The 24,532-nt window shown below is 41.4% G+C and overlaps 1 protein-coding gene across 1 annotated transcript in view; it reads right to left on the reverse strand.

Annotated features, from left to right (window-relative positions):
- Positions 1 to 21,942, reverse strand: part of ESS2 (ess-2 splicing factor homolog) — a 33,549-nt gene extending 11,607 nt beyond the window's left edge. The window contains exons 1-5 of the mRNA XM_033955779.1: positions 21,650 to 21,942; positions 19,138 to 19,306; positions 16,775 to 16,870; positions 13,006 to 13,175; positions 6,067 to 6,184 (exon numbers count right to left, since the gene is read on the reverse strand). Of these exons, the coding sequence (XP_033811670.1) occupies positions 6,067 to 6,184; positions 13,006 to 13,175; positions 16,775 to 16,870; positions 19,138 to 19,306; positions 21,650 to 21,907 (811 nt within the window). The 5' untranslated portion in view covers positions 21,908 to 21,942. The remainder of the gene's footprint in view (positions 1 to 6,066; positions 6,185 to 13,005; positions 13,176 to 16,774; positions 16,871 to 19,137; positions 19,307 to 21,649) is intronic.
- Between the last annotated feature and the right edge of the window lie 2,590 nt (positions 21,943 to 24,532).

Below are 24,532 nucleotides of genomic sequence, written 5' to 3' on the forward strand. Positions count from 1 at the left end.
GAAACTAGGACTGTATTTCAATTAAAACTTTTAATCACATGATTAAATAATTTTAGTCATGATTAGGTGCACAATTAAAGGGGATGTATTTATTTCCCATTGCAGCTCCTTGTAATTCTGGGCAAGACACATAACTTTCCACTCTCCCAGGTACAAAATAAGTACATGTATATAATATGTAAACCATTTTGATTGTAACCACAGAAAGGCGGTATATCAAATCCTATCCCTCTTCCCATCCCTTGTTCAAAGAGACATATGGATTATGATTGTCCTTATAAGAACATTCCTTTTTTGGTTTTGATTTTTTTCCACCCTCCTTCTTGGTTTTCCCTCCCTCCGATTCTTTAATATTATTGAAACTTTATCCCTACCTTCCCTATTTATTTATTCTGTGAGTGATATATTCTATCTATTTGTGCTTGTTTTCATGAATTATGTATACATTTATGTCACTTTTTTATGTTTTTATTTTAATTGTACACTGCTTTGAACTGTGCCTAGGTGGTATATTTAATTTTTTAATAAACTTGAAACTTAAAAGGACTGAATCTCTCTCCCTCCCACCCTCAGATCTAACATCTCTCCCTTTTCTCTTCCCCAGGTCTATTCTCTCTCTTTCTTTCCTGGAGTCCATTATCTCTCTGTCCCTTCCTTTCTCCTCCCACCCAATGAGCAACACCACAAACTTAGTGGTGTGCAAGCACCAAGATCTTCTCATGGTTACTGGAGCTTTTCTCCTTGGCCATAGCTTCTACCAGTGGTCCCCTCTACTTATGCAGCTTATTCTCCTCCCCCCCCCCCCCTTTCTAGTGGATCCTTGGCAGCTGCAGCATTGCATACATGCTGCCTGTAGCCTGCTCCAAAGCCTTCCCTCTGACCCATCCCACATCCACCAACATCACTTTCTATTACATCATGGGTGAGATGGGCCAAAGGAAAAGCTTTGAAGCAGGCGGCATATGCGCAATACTGTCACTGCCAGGGGCCAACTGAAGACCACCGTAAAGGCAGACCAGCATGGGAAAGGGTGGAGTTGATGTTGAATCGCACCAAGGCCAGCTCTCCATCTACTACCAATTCAGGAAACTGTTGAAGACATATCTCTTCTCACTGTAATTCTCATGGTTTATACTCCTTATAGCCTATGAATCCTGGTGTAACTTCAATGAATGCTCAGAATTCTTATTGTAAACTGAAATGAATCCTTGTTGAAAATTGCAGGATATAAGAAACTGTATGGTATGGTATGGGTGTGGAAAGAGCAGACGAGATGTTTGTAGATTAATTTTTTAATCAAAATTAATATTGAATGCGTTAATCACAGACCCACCCATCCCCTTTTAGGAAGCCATGTTAGGCTTTATCGCTGGCTGTGGCGGTATTAGCTCCGCTGCTCAGAGGAATTCTATGAGCGTCGGAGCTAATACCGCCACAGCTGGAGATAAAAAAGCCTAACATGGCTTCATAAAAGGAGCCCAGAATTAACTGCAAATAACTTGCAGCCCCATATGAAACAAAATTTACAAATTTTTCAGCAATTGCTCACAGAGCATGTCATGCGTCTACAGACTGATGACCAAGATATATACTATAGAAAAATCCATGCTGGAAAAATAATCCACACACCAGAAACCAGAAGTGACCAGATTATACAGGAGAGAGAGAGAAAAAAAAAATGACAGAAGCTGGTGGCAATTTATAAACTAACCAATTTATTAAGGCATGAGCTTTCAAAGACAAGCCAGCACATCTTACAAAGTATTTTGCAATTATATAACTCCTCTAAATGAACCTTTTTGGTTATTTCATCTGTATGTTTTACCATGTATTATTTCTACAGCATGTAATTGTATATAATAATTAAAAAAAAAAAAAAAAAAACATCTAAAAAGTGTCCTAAGTGGCTACTTGGACGATCAAAAAGCCTGATCGTCCAAGTACCCATAACCAAAGCTGGTTTTTAGACGTATCTAAAAACATCTTAGGCCTTTCCCCTGCCTCTAAACGCACAGAGAGAAAAGAGGTGTGTTTAGAGGAGGGGAAAGGGCGGGCAGTGGGAGGGCCGACCTACACCTAGGTGTACAACAGGTATAACCAATACAGTTTAGTCGGCACTTAGACCTTTTTCACTTAGACGAAATAAAACCAGGTCTAAGTGCCGAAAAACGGGCCGCTGAGCTGATGGCCGTTGGCACCGTCAGTTCAGTGGCCCGGCAACCTAACCATTGCGGCAGGAGAGATGCCTCATCTCCCCTACCGCGATGCCATCACTCTTCTACCCGAACTGCCGCGACTCATGGCAGTTCGGGTAGAGGAGTGATGGCATCACGGTAGGGGAGATGAGGCGTCTCTCCTGCCGCGATGCATCACTCCCCCCCACACAACATTGGGAGCTCAAGCCCTCTTGCCCCCCCGACTCACCGACTCCATCGGGGCAGGAGGGAGCCCAAGCCCTCTTGTCCCCCCGACTCACCGACTCCATCGGGGCAAGAGGGAGCCCAAGCCCTCTTGCCCCGCCGATCGTGCCCCGCCCCCCCCGAGGAGGGAGCCCAAGCCCTCCTGGTCCAGCCGATCCTCTACCCCATCCCCACTACATTATGGGCAGGAGGGATCCCAGGCCCTCCTGCCCTCGACGAACCCCCCTCCCCCCAACGTCCGCCCCCCCCAGAACCCCCGATCGGCCCCCCTCCCAGCTGACCCACGACCCCCCGGCCGACCCCACGACCCCCCAACCCTCACCCCCCTTCCCCGTACCTTTAGGTAAGTTGGCCGGACAGACGAGTGCCAAACCCGTCCGACGAATGGGGCCGGATTGGCCCAGCCTAACCAAAGCCCCGCCTACTGGTGGGGCCTAAGGCGCCTGGGCCAATCAGAATAGGCCCGGGAGCCTTAGGTCCTGCCTGTGGGCGGGGCCTTAGGCACATGGGCCCAACCCGGTTCTGCGGGAGCGGATGTTGGGGGGAGGGGGGTTCATCAAGGGCAGGAGGGCCTGGGATCCCTCCTGACCGTAATGTAGTGGGGGGTGGGGGTAGAGGATCGGCTGGACCAGAGGATCGGCTGGACTCCCTCTTGGCCCGAACGAGTCGGAGGGGGGGGGGCACAATCGGCGGGGCAAGAGGGCTTGGGCTCCCTCTTGCCCTGATGGAGTCGGGGAGTCGGGGGGGCAAGAGGGCTTGGGCTCCCTCTTGCCCCGATATGTCGGGGGTGCCGCGGTTGGCTGGGGCAAGAGGGCTTGAGCTCCCTCTTGCCCCGATGGTGTCGGGAGGGGGGGGGTGTCACGGTTTAACATGGCAGGAGGGCTTGGGCACCCTCCTGCCTGGATCGTTGAGGGGGAGGATTCTGTAACCGGTGTTGTTTTTGACAGACACCGGTTACAGAATCCAGCTTTTAGGCGAAGGACTGGCTCCTCCTTCGCCTAAAAGCCCTTCTGTTGGACGTTTGTGGCCTAGGCGTGTTTTTGTTTCATTATGGCTAAAAAGTGTAGACGTGCTGTGGGGGTACTTTTAGACGTAGTGGAGATTGGGCGTTTAGGCAGTGGAAGGCCATAATCAAAACATGGACGTTTGTTTTGGTTATGGACACTTTCCCTGCTTCTGAGTTGAAGGCTCAAAGATGGAGACAGCAAACTACAGACCAGTGAGTCTAACATCGATAGTGAGCAAACTAATGGAAACTCTAATCAAACACCAATTAGATAAGATCCTGGATGAGGAGAATCTACGGGATCCCCGACAACATGGATTTACTAAGGGGAGATCCTGCCAATCCAACCTGATCAGCTTCTTTGACTGGGTAACGGGGAAGCTGGATATTGAGGAGTCCCTGGACATCGTGTACCTGGACTTTAGCAAAGCATTCGATAGCGTACCACACCGCAGGTTACTGAGCAAGATGAGTTCTATAGGATTAGGTAACACATTGACGAAATGGGTTGGGAGCTGGCTTGGAGGTAGGCTCCAAAGGGTGGTGGTGAACGGCATCTCCTCCGAAATGACGGAGGTGATTAGTGGAGTACCACAGGGCTCAGTCTTGGGCCCAATCCTATTCAACATCTTTATAAGAGACTTGGCAGAAGGGCTTCGAGGTAAAATAACATTATTCGCCGATGACGCCAAACAGAGTAATGTAGTGGGCAAATGCACAACAGACGAAGATTCAGTGCCCGACAACATGATGCACGACCTACTCCTACTGGAGCGATGGTCTAGGACATGGCAACTCAACTTCAATGCCAAAAAATGCAAAGTTATGCACCTGGGCAGCCAGAATCCATGCAAGTCTTATACCCTTAATGGCGAGATCCTAGCAAAAACGGTAGCAGAACGAGACTTGGGGGTAATCGTCAGTGAGGACATGAAGTCTGCCAATCAAGTGGAGCAGGCTTCGTCCAAGGCAAGACAAATCATGGGCTGCATGCGAAGGGGTTTTGTCAGTCGTAAGGCGGAAGTCATTATGCCATTGTATAGATCCATGGTGAGGCCCCACCTGGAATACTGTGTGCAATTCTGGAGGCCGCATTATCGCAAGGATGTGCTGAGACTGGAGTCGGTGCAAAGAATGGCCACCCGGATGGTCTCGGGACTCAAGGATCTACCATACGAAAAACGGCTTGACAAATTACAGCTATACTCGCTCGAGGAGCGCAGAGAGAGGGGGGACATGATCGAGACGTTCAAGTATCTTACGGGCCGCATCGAGGCGGAAGAAGATATCTTCTTTTTCAAGGGTCCCACGACAACAAGAGGGCATCCGTTGAAAATCAGGGGTGGGAAACTACGAGGTGACACCAGGAAATTATTTTTCACTGAAAGAGTGGTTGATCGCTGGAATAGTCTTCCACTACAGGTGATTGAGGCCAGCAGCGTGCCTGATTTTAAGGCCAAATGGGATCGACACATGGGATCTATTCACAGGGCAAAGGTAAGGGAAGGGACATTAAGGTGGGCAGACTAGATGGGCCGTGGGCCCTTATCTGCTGTCTATTTCTATGTTTCTATGTTTAGGGACTTAGGCCAAAAGGGGACTTAGACACTTTTTTTGATTTTGCCCCTCTATAGTTTTAATGTTATTTTCATTGTAATCTGCTTGAGTCCCTTTAGGGTATAAGAAGAATTAAATTAAATAAAAATTAAAGTGAACCCTTGCCCTTGAAAGCTTCTGCCTCTTTAAGGGTTTCCTTTTACAAAGCCTTGGTAGAGATTTCTACCGCAGGCCAGCATGTAAATGCTCTGATGCTTATAGAAATTCTATGAGCATTGGAGCAGTTACCTCGCTGGCCTGCAGTAGAAACCTCTACCGCAGCTTTGTTAAAGCCTGCTTAAATTGGTTAAGTCTTTAAGGTGCCTCCAGCTCTGACATTTTTGCTACTCTAGATCAGGGGTAGACAATTCCAGTCCTCGAGAGCCACAGGCAGGTCAGGTTTTCAGGATATCCACAATAAATATGCATGAGATAGATTTGCATCTCAGGGAGGCAGTGAATGCAAATCCATCTCATACATATTCATTGGTACAAACAGAGCTTTAAGTCACTTGAAATGGCTTCAGCTAACTCAACAATAAATACCTACTAACTTTAAAAAGCCTTCTATTGCACTTATATTTTGTTTTTATTACCACATAATAAATATATTTATATCACATTGATTTAAATAACTTATTACCAAACCACACTCTCTGTGAACAAATCACGCTACACAACTGTTTTCTTTATAAAATAGCTCAACAGGAATACCCCATTGGCCCAGAAAACCTGGACTGGAGCATTTTCAGTGTCAGTTCCTTTCAACACCACATTGCCCCATTTTTTAAAATTATCACACATTCTCTTGCTGTATTGCAACATGATTGTATAGTCCAATGGTGATATCAGAAAGCATAAGCTACAATCACTGTGGTTGAGCAACATGAGACTGTGGTAACAATTTGCAACACAGCAAGAAAGCCTGTGATAATTTTAAAAATTTCCTCTCAGCAATGCCACTGTTGGACATGCTGTATTACTCTGTGGTAGAACAGAGTGCCTACCCCTTACTAATGGTTCAGTGCTTACAGGCAAACTTACCTGCAGGGTAGTACATGAGGGAATTCCTAGCTTTGTATTCCCAGGTCTCTATACCTGCTTTCCCACTTTCGATTGCTTGCTGCTCTGCGGATGGAAGTGCCAGATTCTGTTGATGTCGCTGTTATGTATAAAAAACAAAGTGTGAACACTTCTTCACTCCTTGCTACTCCTGTACTTTAAGGGTAGAGATGAGAACAGAGGAAGAGAAACTATGAGTTCCTATGAGCATCGGAGCAGCGAAGAGCATTCAGTGTGCCGGTCAGCACTAAAAACCTTTTTACGCTTTTGTTAAGGGGGGGGGAGGATATATCTGTATGTGCAGAGTCAAAATGATGTGTGGGCAGTATTCACATGAACTGGTAAAGCACAGTTACTTACCGTAACAGGTGTTAAATTTGTATAGAAAGTCTCTCGTAAGATGTCATGGAGAGGGAGTTTGAGAAATTCCCTTGGAGGCTGGTCAAAGTCCAGAGCATCAAGGAATGCCTTGGATTTCTTCGACTCAGCCTCCAAGGGAATAGAAAGAGATTCACACATCTCTTTTAAGAAAGAAGTAAAAGATGTGGAATCATGTTTAGAAGAGGGATCAACAACAAGTTGATCCTCTTCATCAGAGGAACACTCACCTTCAGACAGAAAGGGCTCTTCAGAATCACCCCACAAATCAGGGTCCCGAATCTGAGAGCCACGATCTCGAGACTCCGGCGTGGAGGGTTCCAGGTGTCGGGTTTTGCGCGCCGACTTACCCGACCTCATAGATACGGTACCAGGAGACGTGACCTGCTGCTGTTGGTATCGAGGTCTGCACCGCCTGGTGTTGAGCTCTCGGTTCCGGTGCTAAGATTGGCATCGAAGTCGAGGAGGTAGTGTGACCCGGTACCGACAAAGTGGATGCCGATAAAAGAGGGCGCTCCACTGTCGGTACCGGTGGCTCAGACCGGACCGGGACTGGAAGGCTCGGTGTCAAAAGTGCGGGAAGGAGTTGTTGCAACTGCTCCTTAAGTTGCACTTGCAGGACAGCAGCAATCCGCTCGTCCAGCGAAGGCACCGGTACCGCTTTTTTCTTCTGCGGTACCTGTGGTGCCGCTCTACGCTCTGAGGATGAGGACCCCGATGTCGAGGGGCTCACGTCAATAGGAGCGGAGCACTTCCGTGGACGCCTCGAGGTCGGCAGGACTGGACTCGCTGCTACTGAGACCGGAGGACGCTCCAACGGGGAAGGCTTCTTAGCCGGCTTACCTGTAGGGTGCGACGCCGGCGCGGTATCGTGCGGTGTCGACGAAGTAGGTGCCGACTGAGATGGGGCCGATGTCGGTGCCGGTGCTGTGGAATTAGACATCTCGGCGCCGAATAACAACCGCTGTTGGATCTGGCGATTTTTTAGAGTTCTCTTCTTTAAAGTCGCACAGCGGGTGCAGGTGGACGCTCGATGGTCAGGACCAAGATACTGCAGACACCAGTTGTGCGGGTCTGTCAGTGAAATTGGTCGAGCGCACCGCTGGCACTTTTTAAACCCGGGTTGAGGGGGCATGAAAGTGAAAACGGCTTCTGCCAAATCGAAGGCCAAGGCCTCGATGATGGCAACAGGCCCCGCCGGGGCGAAGCGAAAGAAATGAAGAAAAAAACGAAAGTTTTTTGGTTTTTTTTTTAACTAAAGAAAAGAAGAGAAATAAAGAAAACTTTATTTCCAAAAGGGGTTTACGCGAGCGGGAAGGGCGATTACAAAAAACTCTTTTTTTTTTTTTTTTTTTTTTAAATTTTTATTTATAAGTTTTCCATTCTTATATTATTTAAGTAATATAATATACAATTAATTATTACATATCTTAAATATTATCATTAATAATACATCATGTTGAAAAATAATATGATAACACTTATACAATAATATGTATAGTATAAATCCCATTCCCTTTTTATATAATATATTTCATTAATTATTCAAAACCCACCCCATTCATGTATAATTATTTATCCTTGTGCTAAGAACTAATCATTAGAATAATTTGTCAATGGTTGCCAAATTTTATTAAAATTAAGAAGATTTCCCTGTTGTAAAGCTATTATTTTTTCCATTTTATAAATATGACAAACAGAATTCCACCAGAATGTGTAATTTAATTTGGTGTAATCTTTCCAATTTTGGGTAATTTGTTGCATGGCGACTCCTGTTAATATCAGTAATAGCTTATTATTATTTGCTGAAATCGGACTCATATTTCTCATTGCAGTGCCAAATAATATGGTGTCATATGAGAGTCCTACATGATTTTCTAGTAATTTATTAATTTGGGGCCAAATTGAATTCCAAAAAGCATTTACATAGGGACAGAAAAAGATTAAATGATCTAACGTCCCTATTTCTAATTTACAATGCCAGCATCTATTAGATCTAGTACTATCTATTTTTTGCAGGCGCGTTGGGGTCCAGAACACTCTATGTAATAAGAACAACCATGTTTGATTCATAGATGCTGACCTTGTAGATCTTAATCTCCAGGACCAAAATCTTGGCCATTGAGATTCAGAAATTTTCTGTCCAATCTCAATACTCCAAATATCTCTAAGACCTGTTTTCTTTTTTTTATTTAAAAATCCGTATATCAATTTGTACCATTTTGCGGCTTGGTGACCCAAAAAATCCGTCTGGAAACATAGAACCTGTAGGCTATATTGATTATTTAGATTTTTCCATTCAGGGAACCCTACCTGAATGGCCTGCTTCAATTGCATCCATTTAAAATATTGTGTTTTATTTAAACCAAATTTGTTTTGCAATTGTGAAAAACTAAGCAGTGATCCTTCTGATATGACATCATTCAATGTTCTTATTCCTGCATTTATCCATTGTTTCCAGACGATTTTATTTCCGCCAATTCTGATCCTGGAGTTTATCCATATTGATTGAGTTAGAGATTTAATAATAGGTTCTGGTGATAGATTACTGATATATCTCAATGTTTTCCAAGTGTCAAATAAAATTCTGTGGTCTTTGTATTTTTTAGGCATTGTTATGGTTATTAATTGTTCTGGATATAAAGGGAACAGGAGCCGCCATTCTAAATATAGCCAATCTGGTACATTTTCTAAAAGGTCTGGGAGGATCCAATACATACCCTGTCTTAAGATATAGGCTTGATGATACCTATAAAAATTTGGAAAATTTACCCCCCCTTCCACAATTGGTCTTTGTAATGATACTAAAGCGATTCTTGGTCTTTTCCCACACCAAACAAATTTTGTAAGAATATTATTAAGTTTTTTATAAAATGACCCCTGAAAAAATATTGGAATCATACTCATTTGGTAACAAACCACAGGCAATATCATCATTTTAATTGTTTGAATTCTTCCCCACCAAGAAAGATGTAATGGATTCCATTGCTCACACATTTCTGTTATTTTTTTTAATAAAAGTTTTTCATTCTCTTTGATTGTGTCTTCTATTGTATTTTTGATCATAATTCCTAAGTATTTTATACCATCCTCTTTCCAAATAAATGAATATGGGTCAAATAATCCTTTGGTACAATGAACATTTATTGGGAGAATTTCAGATTTATTCCAATTAATTTTATATCCAGAAAAAGTACCATATTTTTCTATTAAATTTAGTATACATGGAATAGTAGTTTCCGGTTTTCTTAAATATAATAATATATCATCTGCATATGCAGATAATTTAAATTCAAAACTGGTAAATGATATTCCCTCTATCTCCTTAGTTTTGTTTATTGCAATTAATAAAGGTTCTAGGACAATATCAAAAAGTAAAGGAGACAGAGGGCATCCCTGTCTAACTCCCCTATGCAAGTTAAATCTATTTGATAAATTATTATTAATATATAATCTTGCTCCAGGAGAGCTATACAATGTCTGAATCATTTTAATAAAACCGGATCCTATACCAAACCATTGTAAAGCTTGGTATATAAAATTCCATTCCACTCTGTCAAAAGCTTTTTCTGCATCTAAAGATATTAAAAAAGCTGGATCATTTATATTTTTTGCTAAATTTAATGAGTGGAATGCTAATCTAGTATTATTTGATGAGTGTCTTTTAGCAATAAATCCTGTTTGATGTACATCAATAATGAAAGGGAGAGCTTTTGCCAATCTTAATGCTAATACTTTAGCCATTAATTTATTATCCACATTCAATAATGAAATAGGCCTGTAATTTGATACCAGAGTAGGATCTTTGTTTGGTTTTGGTAAGACTATAATTATCGATTCTGCCATAGTACCAGAAATTTTTTCATTCTTTAATTGATATTGATATAGATTTAACAGATGTGGTAATATAATATTTTGGAAAAATTTATAAAATTCAACAGTATACCCATCTCCACCTGGAGCGGATCCAACTCTAAGAGACTTCAATGCTGTTTCTAATTCTTTTAAAGATATAGGTTCTTCTAAACTTCCTTTTATATGATCTGGAATATTTGGTCCAATATATGAATTTAAGAAAGTTAATCCGTCTTGTTCTTTATTTTTATAAGAATTGGAAGTATATAATTCTTTATAAAAATCAAGAAATTGTGTTATAATATCTTTTGTGTTGGTATGTGTATTACCTTGTGTATCTTTAATTGCAATAATCTTAGATTTTCTTTTCTTTGCTTTTAGAAAGTTTGCTAATAATTTCCCCGCTTTATTTGAATTTCCATAATATTGTACTTGTTTGTTGAAAATGTCTTTTCTCACAATTTGAGAAGAAATTTCATTGTATTTAACTTTTAATTTTAATAATTCTTGTAATGTATTATTTTCCCATTTCTCAATTAATTTATTTTCTAATAATTTAATTTGCTTTCCCATCTCAATAAATTGTTTTTTTTTTTGTTTGTTAATAAATGTTGAATATGAAATAATATTTCCTCTCATAGTTGCTTTAAAAGCATCCCATAAGATCTCAGCATTAATATCATCTGATTCATTAAATTGAAAGAATTCTTGCATTTTTATTTTAAAGTCTTCAAGAAATTTTGAATCCGCTAATAAATCATTATTAAATCTCCAAATTAAATCAAAATTTTCAACATCATAATTTTGAAGATTAATCCACACACCAGCATGATCTGAAATTATAATGGAATCAATTGCTGCTTTTAAGACACGCTGCGCTATATTATTAGAAACAAATATATAATCAATTCGTGAAAAAGATTTATGGACCTGAGAACAAAAAGAAAATTCCTGATCATTAAAATGAAGAATTCGCCATATATCTACTAAATCACAAGATAGTATCAAATTATCTAAGCCTAATGATTTTATAACTTTACTTGGTTTTTTATCCAATATCGGATCCATTACAGCATTGAAATCCCCTGCTACTATTAAATTAGATGTAGCCAGTGGTAAAAGCAACTGTTGAATTTGTTTAAAAAACTCCATTTGATTCGTATTAGGAGCATATAAATTGAATAAATTCAGGGTAGTATTTCCCAGAACCATTTCGACATGTACCCATCTTCCTAAGGGATCATAATTAATTAATTTAAAATCTGCATTACATTTTTTATTTATTAAAACAGCCACTCCAGCCTTTTTCTTTAAAGCCGGTGCAAATAAACATTTAGAAATAAAACCTCCAGATAATTTTTTTGATTCAATTTCCGATAGATGAGTTTCTTGAATAAAGTAAATGTCCGCATTTAACGGCCGTTGAAAGAAACGCGTCTTCTTAGCTCCGCGGAAACTAAGAAACTGGGGACCGCGCGCCTCCGTCGGGCGGGAAGGCACTCACGCGTGCGCGGTGCGGCCTGCTAGAACTTTCCAAGTTCTTAGAGTGCAATCACTCTAAAATTGTCCGTACCGGGGCTCCGTCGGTGCCGTCACCCATCAGTCAAGAATATGCTGCCTGCTTGTCCTGGGATAATTAATGAACTGCTACTTGTCCTTTAATTATTATACTGATAGTGTCTCTTTTTACTTAATATTTGATTTCTGTTATTTGATGTTTATTTACGACTTACTATGCTTGTTCTCTGCTTTAGGAAAGACAGGTTAATATTAGGGCTGATGTCCTGCACTAGATAACCAAAAGCAAAAAATAAAAAGAAGGGTTTAAATTTTAACAGCAATTATTATACATATTAGGTAATACAGATATTTTAGGTATTATTGTTTATAAATACAGAATAATATATTGTATTTACAGTGATACATGAAAGGAATTCAAGTGTATGTTTTATGTGATTTTTAAAAAATTTTATGTTACACTTGTTGATATATGAAAATGATTAAAAAAATTTAAAACAAGAAATAAAAAGTTATTTTCCAGCATATGCAGACCAGGCCTGGGATCTGGCATGAAAAGCTTTCATTTGCCAGTATTCAGCAGTGCTTTCTCCTATTTTATAACCCTTCCCAACTCACTTAGCCCATCAATATAGCCACAGATCCCTGCAGTCATGGGCCCTAAACTCAGCCTCTAAATGACTGGGACCAATGCTCCTTCTAAGGATTGGCTGGGTGTGGGCAAATTTTCTTTCATGTGAGCGACAAGTTCTAAAAAAACATTTTTTGTGTAAGCAACAAGTTCTATAAACCAACAATTTTTCAGATATGCAAGTATTTTTGTGAGCACCCATGTAAAATACGTGAGCGACGCTCCTAGAACATTTCAGTGATTGCTCATGGGCTCAGCTTACAGGGAACATAGACTGGGACTCTTTCCCCTTTCTAGATTCTGTTGCCACTGGGCCAACCCATCTGACCTAATCTTCTGGATGTAGGACAACAAATAATGCGTGTTCCCTTCACATTCTGTGAGGTTTTGGAGTAGAAGGAAGACACCCCAGAATATAACTTATTATTCAAATGAAAGCTATTGAACATCTACAGTTGTAGTAATGTGATGTACTGAAGGATCAGAAATACAGGTATTGCTAATTGCTTCCCAGAAAATGACAGGAATTGTCCTCTGACCTGCATGAATTCTTCTTCTGCCTCATAAAGCCACAAATTCCTGCTTCTCTCTTTCTCTTTGGCCACTTCCATAATCTGTTCAAATGAGGCATTGTCTTCACTAGTATGTTTGGCTAAAAAGCTGTCCAGGCCTGGAAGGGGCTGTGTAGACTCTGCACTCTCTGCATCTCCTGCAAGAGAAGAGCCAGACTTCTTTAAACACATGGTGGGACTAACCAAAATTCAGATTTCTGGAAAAGCAGATTGGAGGCAGTGCATCAGATAATCCAAGAAAAGCTAAAACTCAACTATATACTCAAATTATTGGGTAATATGAAAAAAAGCGGTATCATTTAATATAAAGCTCAACAGCCACCCAATAGATGGAAAAAGCTAGGTTGTTTAGCTGCAATGAGCATTCTCCATGGACAGCAGAATACTCCAGACACACATCTATCAGATCTGCTGTACAATAGCCTGAAAAGATCCAGAAACTTTTCTGGGTATGTGCAAAAGTCCCCTTTAGTGACTAATGCCACCCTTACCAGTGTACTTGTCAGCCATTCTCATAGATGAAAGTGCATTATGGAACTGTGATAAGAAAATTTAACCACAAGGGAGGCAGAATGGATTGTGTGGCTGGCTTATACTGATATCCACAGAGAACATCCGTTATGAGTAAGCAATCTGGCTTTCTCTATGGACAAGATGGATAAGGCAACCACATACAGGTGACTCCCAAGCAGAGAGTGCAAGAGAAGAAGGTGATTATGGCAAAAGCCTTTTGTATCCAGCTGTTATGGTAGGTTGATTTTTTTTTTTTTAAAGTATTGGTCAGGAATATAGGTGGACAAAGACAGTGTTTGGATTTAAAAAAAAGATCTATTCAAAGAAAAACAAAAAGCATTTTAACAGCAAGATGCCGCCAAAAAAAAAAAAAAAAAAAAAAGACATCACGGCAGAAAAATACTAGGACTAAGAAGCATGCACTGAAGCTACTAAGTAGTAGATTTATAACAAACTAGAGAAAATATTTCTTCACTCAACATGTAATTAAACTCTGGAATTTGTGCTGGAGAATGCAGTTAGTTTAGCAGGATTTAAAAGAGGTTTGGCTAAATTTCTTAAAAAAAAAAAAAAAGTCCAAAAGTTATTATTAAGATGGACTTAAGGAAATCCACTGTGCATTCCTAGGATAAGCAGCATAATGACATATGTTTTACTTTTTGGAATCTTGCCAAGTATTTGTGTTGAGACCAGGGCTGGCTACGTTGAAAACATGATACTAGGCCTGATGGACCTTCATTCCGTCCCAGTATGCAAACTCTTATATTCTCTTATGTTCTTAGCAGTGCTGTGGAGTCGGAGTCAAGGAGTCGGAGGAAATTTCGGGTACCTGGAGTCGGAGTTGCCAAACAATGCACCGACTCCGACTCAATTTAGATTGGAATTTTAAAAAAAGCAAGTTTAAATGTCCCAATTCACAAAAAGTTATAATTAATGACTTCTCTACTGTAAGAATAAGGACCAATGCATGCAGTGCCTCACGTAACCGCAAAACGAACACGTGCTTCACTATATGGCACGCAACGCACAATTCGGAGCACCAATACTTATAAATGTATTCTCCCTTGTTGTTGTTTACAACTTATTTCCAACGTTCAACAAGGTTTTCAATACTTCGTTGGTAGAAATTACCTGGTGTAGACTCGAAAAATTCATCCAACCAAGCTCTCCCACCATATGCACAACATCTTTTTACGCGGATGAAGATCTTGTTTCACGCGCGGGGTCGTTTGTTTACCGAGGCTAAGCCATTCCTTACGCTGCTTCATATTGATGTACAGGCACCATTTTTCGTCGCCAGTAATGATTCGGTAAAGAAATCATTCCTTGTGTCCATGAGTCGGAGTCAGAAGTACAAAAAACTGAGGAGTCGGAGTCGGGAAGTCGGAGTCAGAAGTACAAAAAAATGAGGAGACTGAGTCGGAACATTTATCTATCGACTCCACAGCCCTGGTTCTTAGAGCAGCAGATGTGCTAGCTTTATGTAAAGTTCTGAAAGGACTGTGGCCGAAATCTGTAACTGAGCTGGACTAGTGGTCAACGCTGCAATGGGATGCAAAAGTATGAATATCCAGGCTGCCACTCTACAAATGTCTGTGAGTGAAAAAGAGTGGATATTTGGTGCCAGGTGAATTTGCTTTTTCTTGTAGCAAGTAGTACATTTGGAGATCCACATGAAGAGTGTACATCCTAGTCAGTGCACAGTGAAACATAAGAATAGTTACGTCAATCTATAGAGAGGCCCGGTCTTATTCAGATACTGGATGACAGCCCATTTAAAGTCAAGTGTGCAGAACTGCCTAGCATTGGGTCAAATAAGGGGGTGGGAAGAAAGATGGAGGACTATAGATTGACTGATATGGAAATTTCAGATAAAGGCCCTATCCAGATAGAACTAGGATTACAGTGGACTGCGTACTAAAGCTTATATCTTAATAATGTGGCATGCAGAAGTGATTGCTACCAATAAAAGAGTTTTCCAAGAAAGAAATTATAGCTGAGCCAAGGACAATGGCTTGAATGGTAATAGAAGACTTTACATTGTATAGGTCTTGTATATATCTGGAGACAAGTAGCATTGATGAGATTAAGACGCCATCCTTCTTCTCATGAAAAGCTGAGTGGTGCAAAGTGAACTCTGAGTTGGTCTTGGAGTCCTTTGCTGGAGAGATGAATTTAGTAAGAGAGTAGGTGCAGAACAGAGCAGATGTAGGGATCTAGGTTTCCCTAGTACACCAGAAGCTGAACTTCTTCCACTTAAACACCTCATTGAGGGTCTTCTGGATGATAGCAGCAATCATGGACTGCAGAGAGAAAAGGAGATCTAATTCTCCCTCAATGATTCAAACCACAAATATTAGGTGGAGATTCTGATGAAGGACCATCCCTCTCCATTGGATGCTCAAAACACACCCATTGTTATAGCCAGGGACATCCACATGCCTCATTCCTTGAGTCTGATCCTGAATTCCTTTACCCCTGTAGAGCAGAGGTTTTGGAATCCCAAATCACCAATAACCAGGGAGTTCCCAGGATTGGAGAAGAAGAGCCATGGATGCCCAGAAGGTTTTGCATGGCTGGAGTTATGGAGGAGAGTGGCCAAGATGTACCTCCTTGAATACACAGCCAATATGTTATAGAGTCCAGCAAGTTCAGGGCAGGCGAGTTCTCAATGAGATTCAAATGGACTCCTACTGCCTTCTATTTTGCAGGTGGTAAGGGCTTATCATGCTAACCAATTAGCACACAGCAATGCCCCCACATATCAATTTGCACTATCATGCCTACTCTCCACTCCCCAGACATGCCCCCTTTCAGAAAAATTGAATTTAATTTTTCCATCTGTAGTAAGCACACACTAGCACTTCATGCAGTTTGGTAACAGGACCTCTAAAATTCTAATGATACTCTTATCAGTGCCAATATTCCGCACTACCCACAGGCTGCTGGTCACAGCCGAGGATTCACAGCTCTGCTGTTCTACCTCACTGGAAGAAATGGGCCAGCAGACGTGTTCTCTGTATAGCAGTGCTAGGCTGCTCTCCTTTCCTCTGACAGGGATTAGAAACTCTTTGGGGTTTATCACATAAGAACTTAAGAGCTGCCCTGCTAGGTCAGACCAAGGGTCCAACTAGCTGAGTATCCTGTTTTCAACAGTGGCCAGTCCAGGTCACAAAACAGAGTCCATAATGTAGCATCAAATAACAAAGAAAAGGATCACAACCTTCTTCTGTTGCTTTGTTCCCAATCCGATGTTTGCTCAGCAAGGAAGGAGAACCTGGTTGCACCTCCGGCGTCTCAAATGTGGCAGGGGTAACATCTAGAACACAAAGCCAAGAAAAAAACCTAAAATACTAACTTTATAACATTCTTTTAACTCATCTTCACTTTAATGTGTTTACCATGTATTTACTGTGGGGGTCTTTTTATCAAGCTGCGGTAGGGGTTTAATGCACGTAATACCGCGCGTTAAATCGCCTGCCGCGCTAGCCGCTAATGCCTGCATTGAGCAGGCGTTAGTTTTTTTGCCAGCCGTGGGGGTTAGTGCGTGATGAAATGTCCGACGCGCTAACCCTGTTAGCGCGGCTTGATAAAAGGAGCCCTGTATTTCCAAAGCATATGAATATGTTAATTACCACTGAATGCCATTTACCAATGTCACTAGTAAAGTCCTATCAATTAAACCAACCAATTCTGTGCCAACTGCCTAGCCCTAATTTTCCATGAAGTGCCAAGGTTCTGTTGCTCTTCCAATGTAACACACATAAGTAAAAATCAATCAATTTTAAACTGGTTATATTGATATATAAATTGTTACATGGTATGGGATCGGAGGGTTTATTAAAGAATTTCTCTTTCCAGTAAACAGTTACTTCTTATTTTCAACAATCTTTGAAGCTTACGCCCTCTTTTAGAAATGCATAGTGCAAGTTTTAGCGCCGGCAGCAGCAGAAACTGCTCCGACGCTCATAGAATTTCTATGAGCATCAGAGCAGTTGCTACCGCCGCTAAAACCCACGCTATGCATTTGTAAAAGAGGGTGTTAGTTATTCAACGGTTAAAAATATTTGTTTGAATCTTTATTCAGTAAATCTTTTGAAAATATTAGTACTATGCTTTAGAATGATCTTGCTACAGAATTTAGGAAAATCTCTTCCTATTTTATTTTTGGGAAAATTTTAAAAACTCATTATTTTTAATGAATATAATGTAAAAATGAAGAGGAGATTTAGCTGTAATTTTTAAGTGTTGTTTACCTAAAATCTATTTTTGAGATTAGAGCAGGTTGTAAATTTTATATAGTATAGTATAACGTGTCTCTATCATCTGATCTCTGTTGATGGCATGTCACAACGCTCACAGGCAGCAAATACTTAGCAAACATCACCCAAACACAAAAATCTTGGGTCAACCTTCCTTTCATCCGCTTTGGTGGAAGTCGCCCTCAAAGCAAAAAGGTACAGATGGCATCACATATACTTAATCAAGTAGCTCATACAGCACATGATATCATCGGGACTATTTGGGTGCAGTGTATGAGATATATTTAACTGATCTTGGGTCATAGTAAACATAAAAGAAATCAGTTTAAAGAAGGGTATGCATACAAGAAGTTCCACTAGAACTAATAAAAATTAGTTTCCAGCACATTCACATATTTGTGACCCACTAAGCAAAAAGGTACCAAATGTGGTGTTACAAATAAACAGAGGGGTCCTTTTACTAAGCTGCGTTGAATGGTTTTAGCGCGCGCTAACCCCGCACTACACGCCAAAAAATAACGCCAGCTCAATGGTGGCGTTAGCTTCTAGTGCATGCAGCAATTTAGTGCGCGCTTAAAAGGAGCCCTAAGGCACGCTAGCCATTTTAGCGTGCACTAAATGCTAACGCGTCCATAGACTATAACGGACGCGTTAGCGTTTAGCGCACCTTAATAAAAGGACCCCAGAGTTAAAGGCTAGAAAAGTTTGAAGAGGTAAATCTGACCAACTTTTATTTTTGAACCTTGATCACACTGTATACAAAATATAGTCAAAATTTTATCCTTCGCTTCCTATGGATTACAGCAATATATGTGTTTTAAGCTTACTATTTTTCAAATATGGTTTTCTGAAAAACATACTTTTTTCATTGACAAATGTTTCTCATCTTTTATAGTAGTAAGTCCACACCCGATGCTAAAATTTTGCAGAATCATGCAATTAATATCCTTCTATCTATCAGTCACAGCCCACCTTTGATACCTTTTCACTCAGTAGGTCATATATGTGAATGTAAAAGAAGCCTCTAACTCTGTTAGAGTCCTCATTCCCATCCCTGCAACAGCACAAAACCTCTTTCACACAAAATGTAAGCGATAAAGCTGTGGTTTCATTGTGTGTAAGATGGGATAGAGTTTAGGTTTGTGGGGACGGACTCAAACTTTGCCCCCATGTCATTCTCTACTAATGACCCCATTATTTATCTTTAAAATATCTGGTGTGCATATGACCCCAAACAAAAATGTTATTAAAGAAACGTATATTAAAATAAACAAAAACAAGTTTAAACATTCACTTCCCAGCCTTCTTCCTTCCTAGCCCTTACATGGTACAGGGGTATCTCGAGCAGACTTTCCCAAAGAAGATCCAAACTTGATGGCTATTTGTCTCATTTTCTCCAAGTCACCACTCTCTTCAGCTTCCAAATACTCTTTCTGAGCTCGCAGCTTTTCCATATCAGGGAAAAAATCCCGCTGGATAATCTTCTGTAAATTCTACAGAGGGAGAGATGGAAACACATGAGGGGGAGTGCTGTCTCACCTCACAAAGACTTAAGGTCACACACTGGCACAATCTTCACCTGTTTTCCTGCCTTCAATAATTACTTGTTACCCTGGGTAAGTCACTCAATTCTCCCTTTCCCCAGGTACCATAGATAGATTTTGAGTTCACCAGGAAAGATAGGGAAATACTTAAGTACCTGAATGTAAAAACCGCCTTGATGGTATTGTGATGGGTGGTATATAAGGTCCATAATAATACAGTAAATTCTGTTAACCAGAACTCTCAAGCAACCAGAAAAAAATATATAAGAAATACTGTAATACTTTAAATAAAAATGAAAATAAAATAAAATTTCTGGTTGAAATTTAAGTGTAAACTTGGCACACCACTCCTGAGTACACCTACGCTTTGTCCAGTAGTTTGTCTGGAACAGTTTATGGGTATTAAAAAAAAAAAACCCTTACTCCATGCCTTTTTTTTTCTTTCTCTTTTGAGGGTGGGGGTGGTTGTTTTATTATAAAACTTGGTCAGTGTTACTTGTTTTCTATGTCTTGCATTTGTACTGTTTTTCTTTTTGACCAATAAACAGTTTTGAATTAAAAAAAAAACCCAAAAAGCACTAAAAGGTTCCACAACAGAAATGAAGCAGCAAAACAACAACAACAACAACAACAAAAAAAAACCACAATAAGATTGTGGAACAAAAAGATCAAATGTACCAGTTTGTAGTTTAATAAATGTCCAAATAACTTAAAAACAATAATCTTAAAAACAATCCACAAAGGGTGTATACAGTTACAAGTGACCCACAGGTTAGAAACCAAATAATGTATACAATAAAATTGACCCAACACAGGCCGTCTTGTGAGCTGTGCTGTTTGTTTGTAGCCTCTTAACTACTTGGATTTTTTGAGATTTTTATGTTTAAGACAGCCAAGAATCCTATAATAGAGACTGACACGGAGACAAATTTGTCCCCGACCCCGCAGGAACTCAATTTTCCCATCCCATCTCCATGAATTTTGTCCCTGTCCCATTCCTGTAAGCTTTGCCTTAACTGGACAAGCCTCAAACACTTATGATTTTAAAGTGTTTAAGGCTTGTGCAGATGAGGATAGAGCTTGCAGGAATGGGACAAGAAACAAACTCATGGGGACATTAGGGGAAAATGAGTGCCTGCGGGGATGGAGAGAAATTTGTCCCTGTGTCATTCTCTACCCCAGTGTATCTCAAACTGTGTGCCAAAGCACATTAGTGTGCCTCCTGAGATTTCAGATGTGCTGGGAGGAGGAAAAGCACCGGTGTCAGCTGACTGCCTATAGGATGTGCCTCTCGTAGCGAGAGGCACGTCCTGTAGGCAATCAGTGGGCGCCAGCAACTATCCTTCTCTCTGGCCCTCTTCCCTTCTGCCACCCTCCACTGGCATCTCAAGGCCGCCTGGAGGGCCTTCACACACACAGACATCGGCATGAAGTCAAGCATGCACGTTGATTCATCACAGCAATACTGGCGCACTTCCAGGCGCCTCGAGCCACGGCCACTACCTTTAGTGTGCCACAGCTTTAGAAAGTTTGAGGGACACTGCTCTACCCTATAAGAACCCTGAGGAAGGCATTTTATTTTGCTGAAACACGGCCATTTTTACTGTATACATTATTTGGTTTCTATCCTGTGAGTCAGCGACGAAAATAGCTGCCGAGACTGCTATTTTCATCGCTGACAGAGCACATGGACAGGAGCGAATAGGATCGCTCCTGCCCCAGCGCTGCCGCTAGACCACCAGTGAAACAAGGGAAACCTGGGGTCTATTCTGTGGGTCCAGGAGGAGATTGGTGGTGCCTGTTCAGGGAGGGGGAATACTGCCTTTTCTTATCGGGGGGGAGGGGGAGGGTACGCTGAAGGTATTTTTTATTAAAAACAAAAGAAAAAAAATTAACATCCAATAACTGCAGGGGCTGTGCTGACTGCAGTGGCGGCAGAAGCAGAGAAGGAGAACTAGTGGGAGGGAGAGAGAGTGACAGGAATAGTACTTTGGGGGAAATTCAAATATAAACTAAGACACCCCCCAAAGCAATCCGGATAATTGGAGTTCGGATAATTGGCCTTCCACTGTATTTTAAAACACTACCCCAGCAGAATCTGTTCTATACTAGGTGTGGAGAACGAAGATCCTAGTATTAACCAATGTTAACTGTAACACTAATCAAAGACCAGAAAACATGGCAGAAAGCCACAGTTCCAGGGACAGGGACCCTGAAGGGAAATGAAGCATACAGCTCTCTGGAACAGGGACTCCTAGGAAAAATGGAGGAGACAGCTCCCGGTGAGCTCACCTCTATGTAAGTCTCTTCATCCAGGATCATCTTCTTGGGGCTCTCCTCTCTCTCCTCTTCTCTCAGGGCCAGCGCTGATGTCACGATCCTAACGGGAACCAGCACCCGAGAGGAAACATTCCGACCCCGAGCCCCATCCATCACAAAAGCGCAGAAAGCTACACCGGGACCGGAGACCAACGGTGCCACAAAGCAACAATCCGAGGCCGCAAACGCAACAGTAGTACCCAGGCACGGATGGCGCATGCGTTTTGCCATGGCGCGCGTCCGCTCGCCGTACGTTCAGCACTCGGCATGCTGGGAATCGTAGTCCGGAAGAGGGCGACGCTTGGACTATGAGCTTCAGTGAAGGCAGGGCGGGTATGAAACGCTGGTATTCTTTTCACGCTTTTTTTTATATTAAATTGTAAATTGTTGAAATTAGTTTTCCTATGAGCTGTTCGCTAGTTAAATGAGAGAGCAGAGAATAAATTCGGTCAAATTAAATTCTCAGCATATAAAATGTTGCAAAGAATTACAGTAAAACCTTGATTTGCGAGCATAATTCGTTCCAGAAGCATGCTTTTAATCCAAAGCACTTGTATATCAAATCGAATTCCCCCATAGGAAATAATGGAAATTCAGATGATTCATTCCACAACCCCAAAACTTTAATACAAAATACTGTAGTACTTGTATTGCAAGACCTCACTTATTTAGAACAGTCACTACACTCCTGCTGGGTCAGAGAGAAGCACCATCGGCTGAGTTGAGGTGATGTGACATGTGTATACAGCCAAGACTTTGCAGGACTTTGCTTGTTTAGAACAGTCACTACACTCCAATAGTTTCAGAAAGAGAAGAACCATCTGCTCAGTTGTGATATGTGTATACTGTAACATAGTAACATAGTAGATGACCGCAGATAAAGACCCGAATGGTCCATCCAGTCTGCCCAACCTGATTCAATTTAAAAAAATTTTAAATTTTTTCTTAGCTATTTCTGGGCAAGAATCCAAATCTCTACCCATACTGTGCTTGGGTTCCGACTGCCGAAATCTCCGTTAAAACCTACTCCAGCCCATCTACACCTTCCCCGCCACTGAAGCCCTCGCCAGCCTATCCCCCACCAAACGGCCATACACAGACACAGACCGTGCAAGTCTGCCCAGTACTGGCCTTAGTTCAATATTTAATATTATTTTCTGATTCTATTTTCTGTATGTACTTGTATTGCAAGACATTGCTTGTATATCAAGTTAAAATTTAATAAAATATTTTGCTTGTCTTGCAAAATGCTTGCAAACCAAGTTAGTGTTCCCCCAGTTGTTCGCGGTCGGCGGTTCGCAGTCCCGGTCATTTGCGGTATTTTCTGACCGCGAACCGCCAACAAGAAGAGAGCAGCCGGAGCACCACGAGTGCAGGAAATCACTCATGGTACGCTCCGACCACCTCTTCCTGCACTAAGTTGGGCCTTATCCAATCAGGAGCTGCTTTGACACGTAGCTCCTGATTGGATAAGGCTTGACTTCGTGCAGGAAGAGGCGGTTGGAGCGTACCGCGAGTGATTTCCTGCACTCACGGCGCTCCGGCTGCTCTCCTGCTGCACTCTCCCGCTGCCCTCTTCAGGCTCCCCCATAAAAAACCGTATTTGCGGTTTTTCGAGATTCGCGGGGGTTCCTGGAACAGAACCCCCACAAATCTCAGGGGAGCAGTGTACTTGCAAACCAAGATTTTACTGTATATAAAAGGGATCTCTCCGTGTCTTTAGGCACATCATGCTCTGTAAGTGGTACTGAATCAACTTCCCAGCAATTAAAGATTCCAGTTCCAAGCTGTGTGGGTCCTATTTAGTCATTGCAAATGCTTGCAGTGCAAGCACCAAAATGCTATTGCCACTTCTTTCTCTCTGTTCAGACCTACTATTCTGTGGTGTCATTTGTATGGTGATTGAGGGCCTGCCAACCTTAGGCAAGACTGGGCAGCTGCAACCTCCTATTCCACCTCTAGTTCCTCATGCCATTTCTCTTCATGAATCATGCACAACATAGGATGGATGAATCTGCTTCTCAAATAAGCTATATCATCATAAATAAGGCTCCAGGTTCCTAGGAAGTCTTTACAAATATTTACCAAAAAGGAATCCTGCATCACCTCTTCAGGAGCAAATTGAACATAAGCAAAAACATCTTGTGGTACTAACTGATAGTTTTGAGCTAATCCCCTTAAAAGGAATAATAATGTCATATTCAAACCACTGTCCCCAACAATTTCCCCCTCCTTTACAAAGCCACGCTAGCATTTTTAGTGCCAGCCGCTGTAGAAACAGCTCGGACACTCATAGGAATTCTATGAGTGTAGGAGTTGTTACCGCAGGGGCCAGTGCTAAAAACACTAGTGTGGCTTTGTAAAGGAGGGTTTTCGGACTTGTAGTTCTCACCTATTAAAGCAACTAGAGCCCTTTCCTGGTTGAAACATTGGGTTTAGATGTAATTAGTACAAAGCTTAGATTGTGAGCCCACTAGGGACAGAGAACATACCTGTGTGTATTATGTAAACTGTTTTGGTTGTACTACAGAAAGGTGGCATATCAAGAAGCCAATAAACATATATAAACAATCAAAGCAAAACAATACATCCCAGCAACCACAGTAACCCATCTTTATGTACTTTAACCTGCTGTTTATATGATGATTATGATTGTATCAAAGTCTAAAGGAGGAACGGGTGGCTGCAGGCTAGGGGTCTGAAATTTAATTGAGGTTGAGGGGGATGTAAGGCTGAAGATTTGCCTAGGGCACCCATTAACCCTGCATCAGTTCTTTACTGAACATTACCACTCCCACCCTTTAAACATCAAAATTCTGCATGAGTCCTGCAAGCCTTTTGCATTGACAAACCCTG

Source organism: Geotrypetes seraphini, chromosome 8 (assembly GCF_902459505.1).
Source record: "Geotrypetes seraphini chromosome 8, aGeoSer1.1, whole genome shotgun sequence".
Lineage (NCBI taxonomy): Eukaryota > Metazoa > Chordata > Amphibia > Gymnophiona > Dermophiidae > Geotrypetes > Geotrypetes seraphini.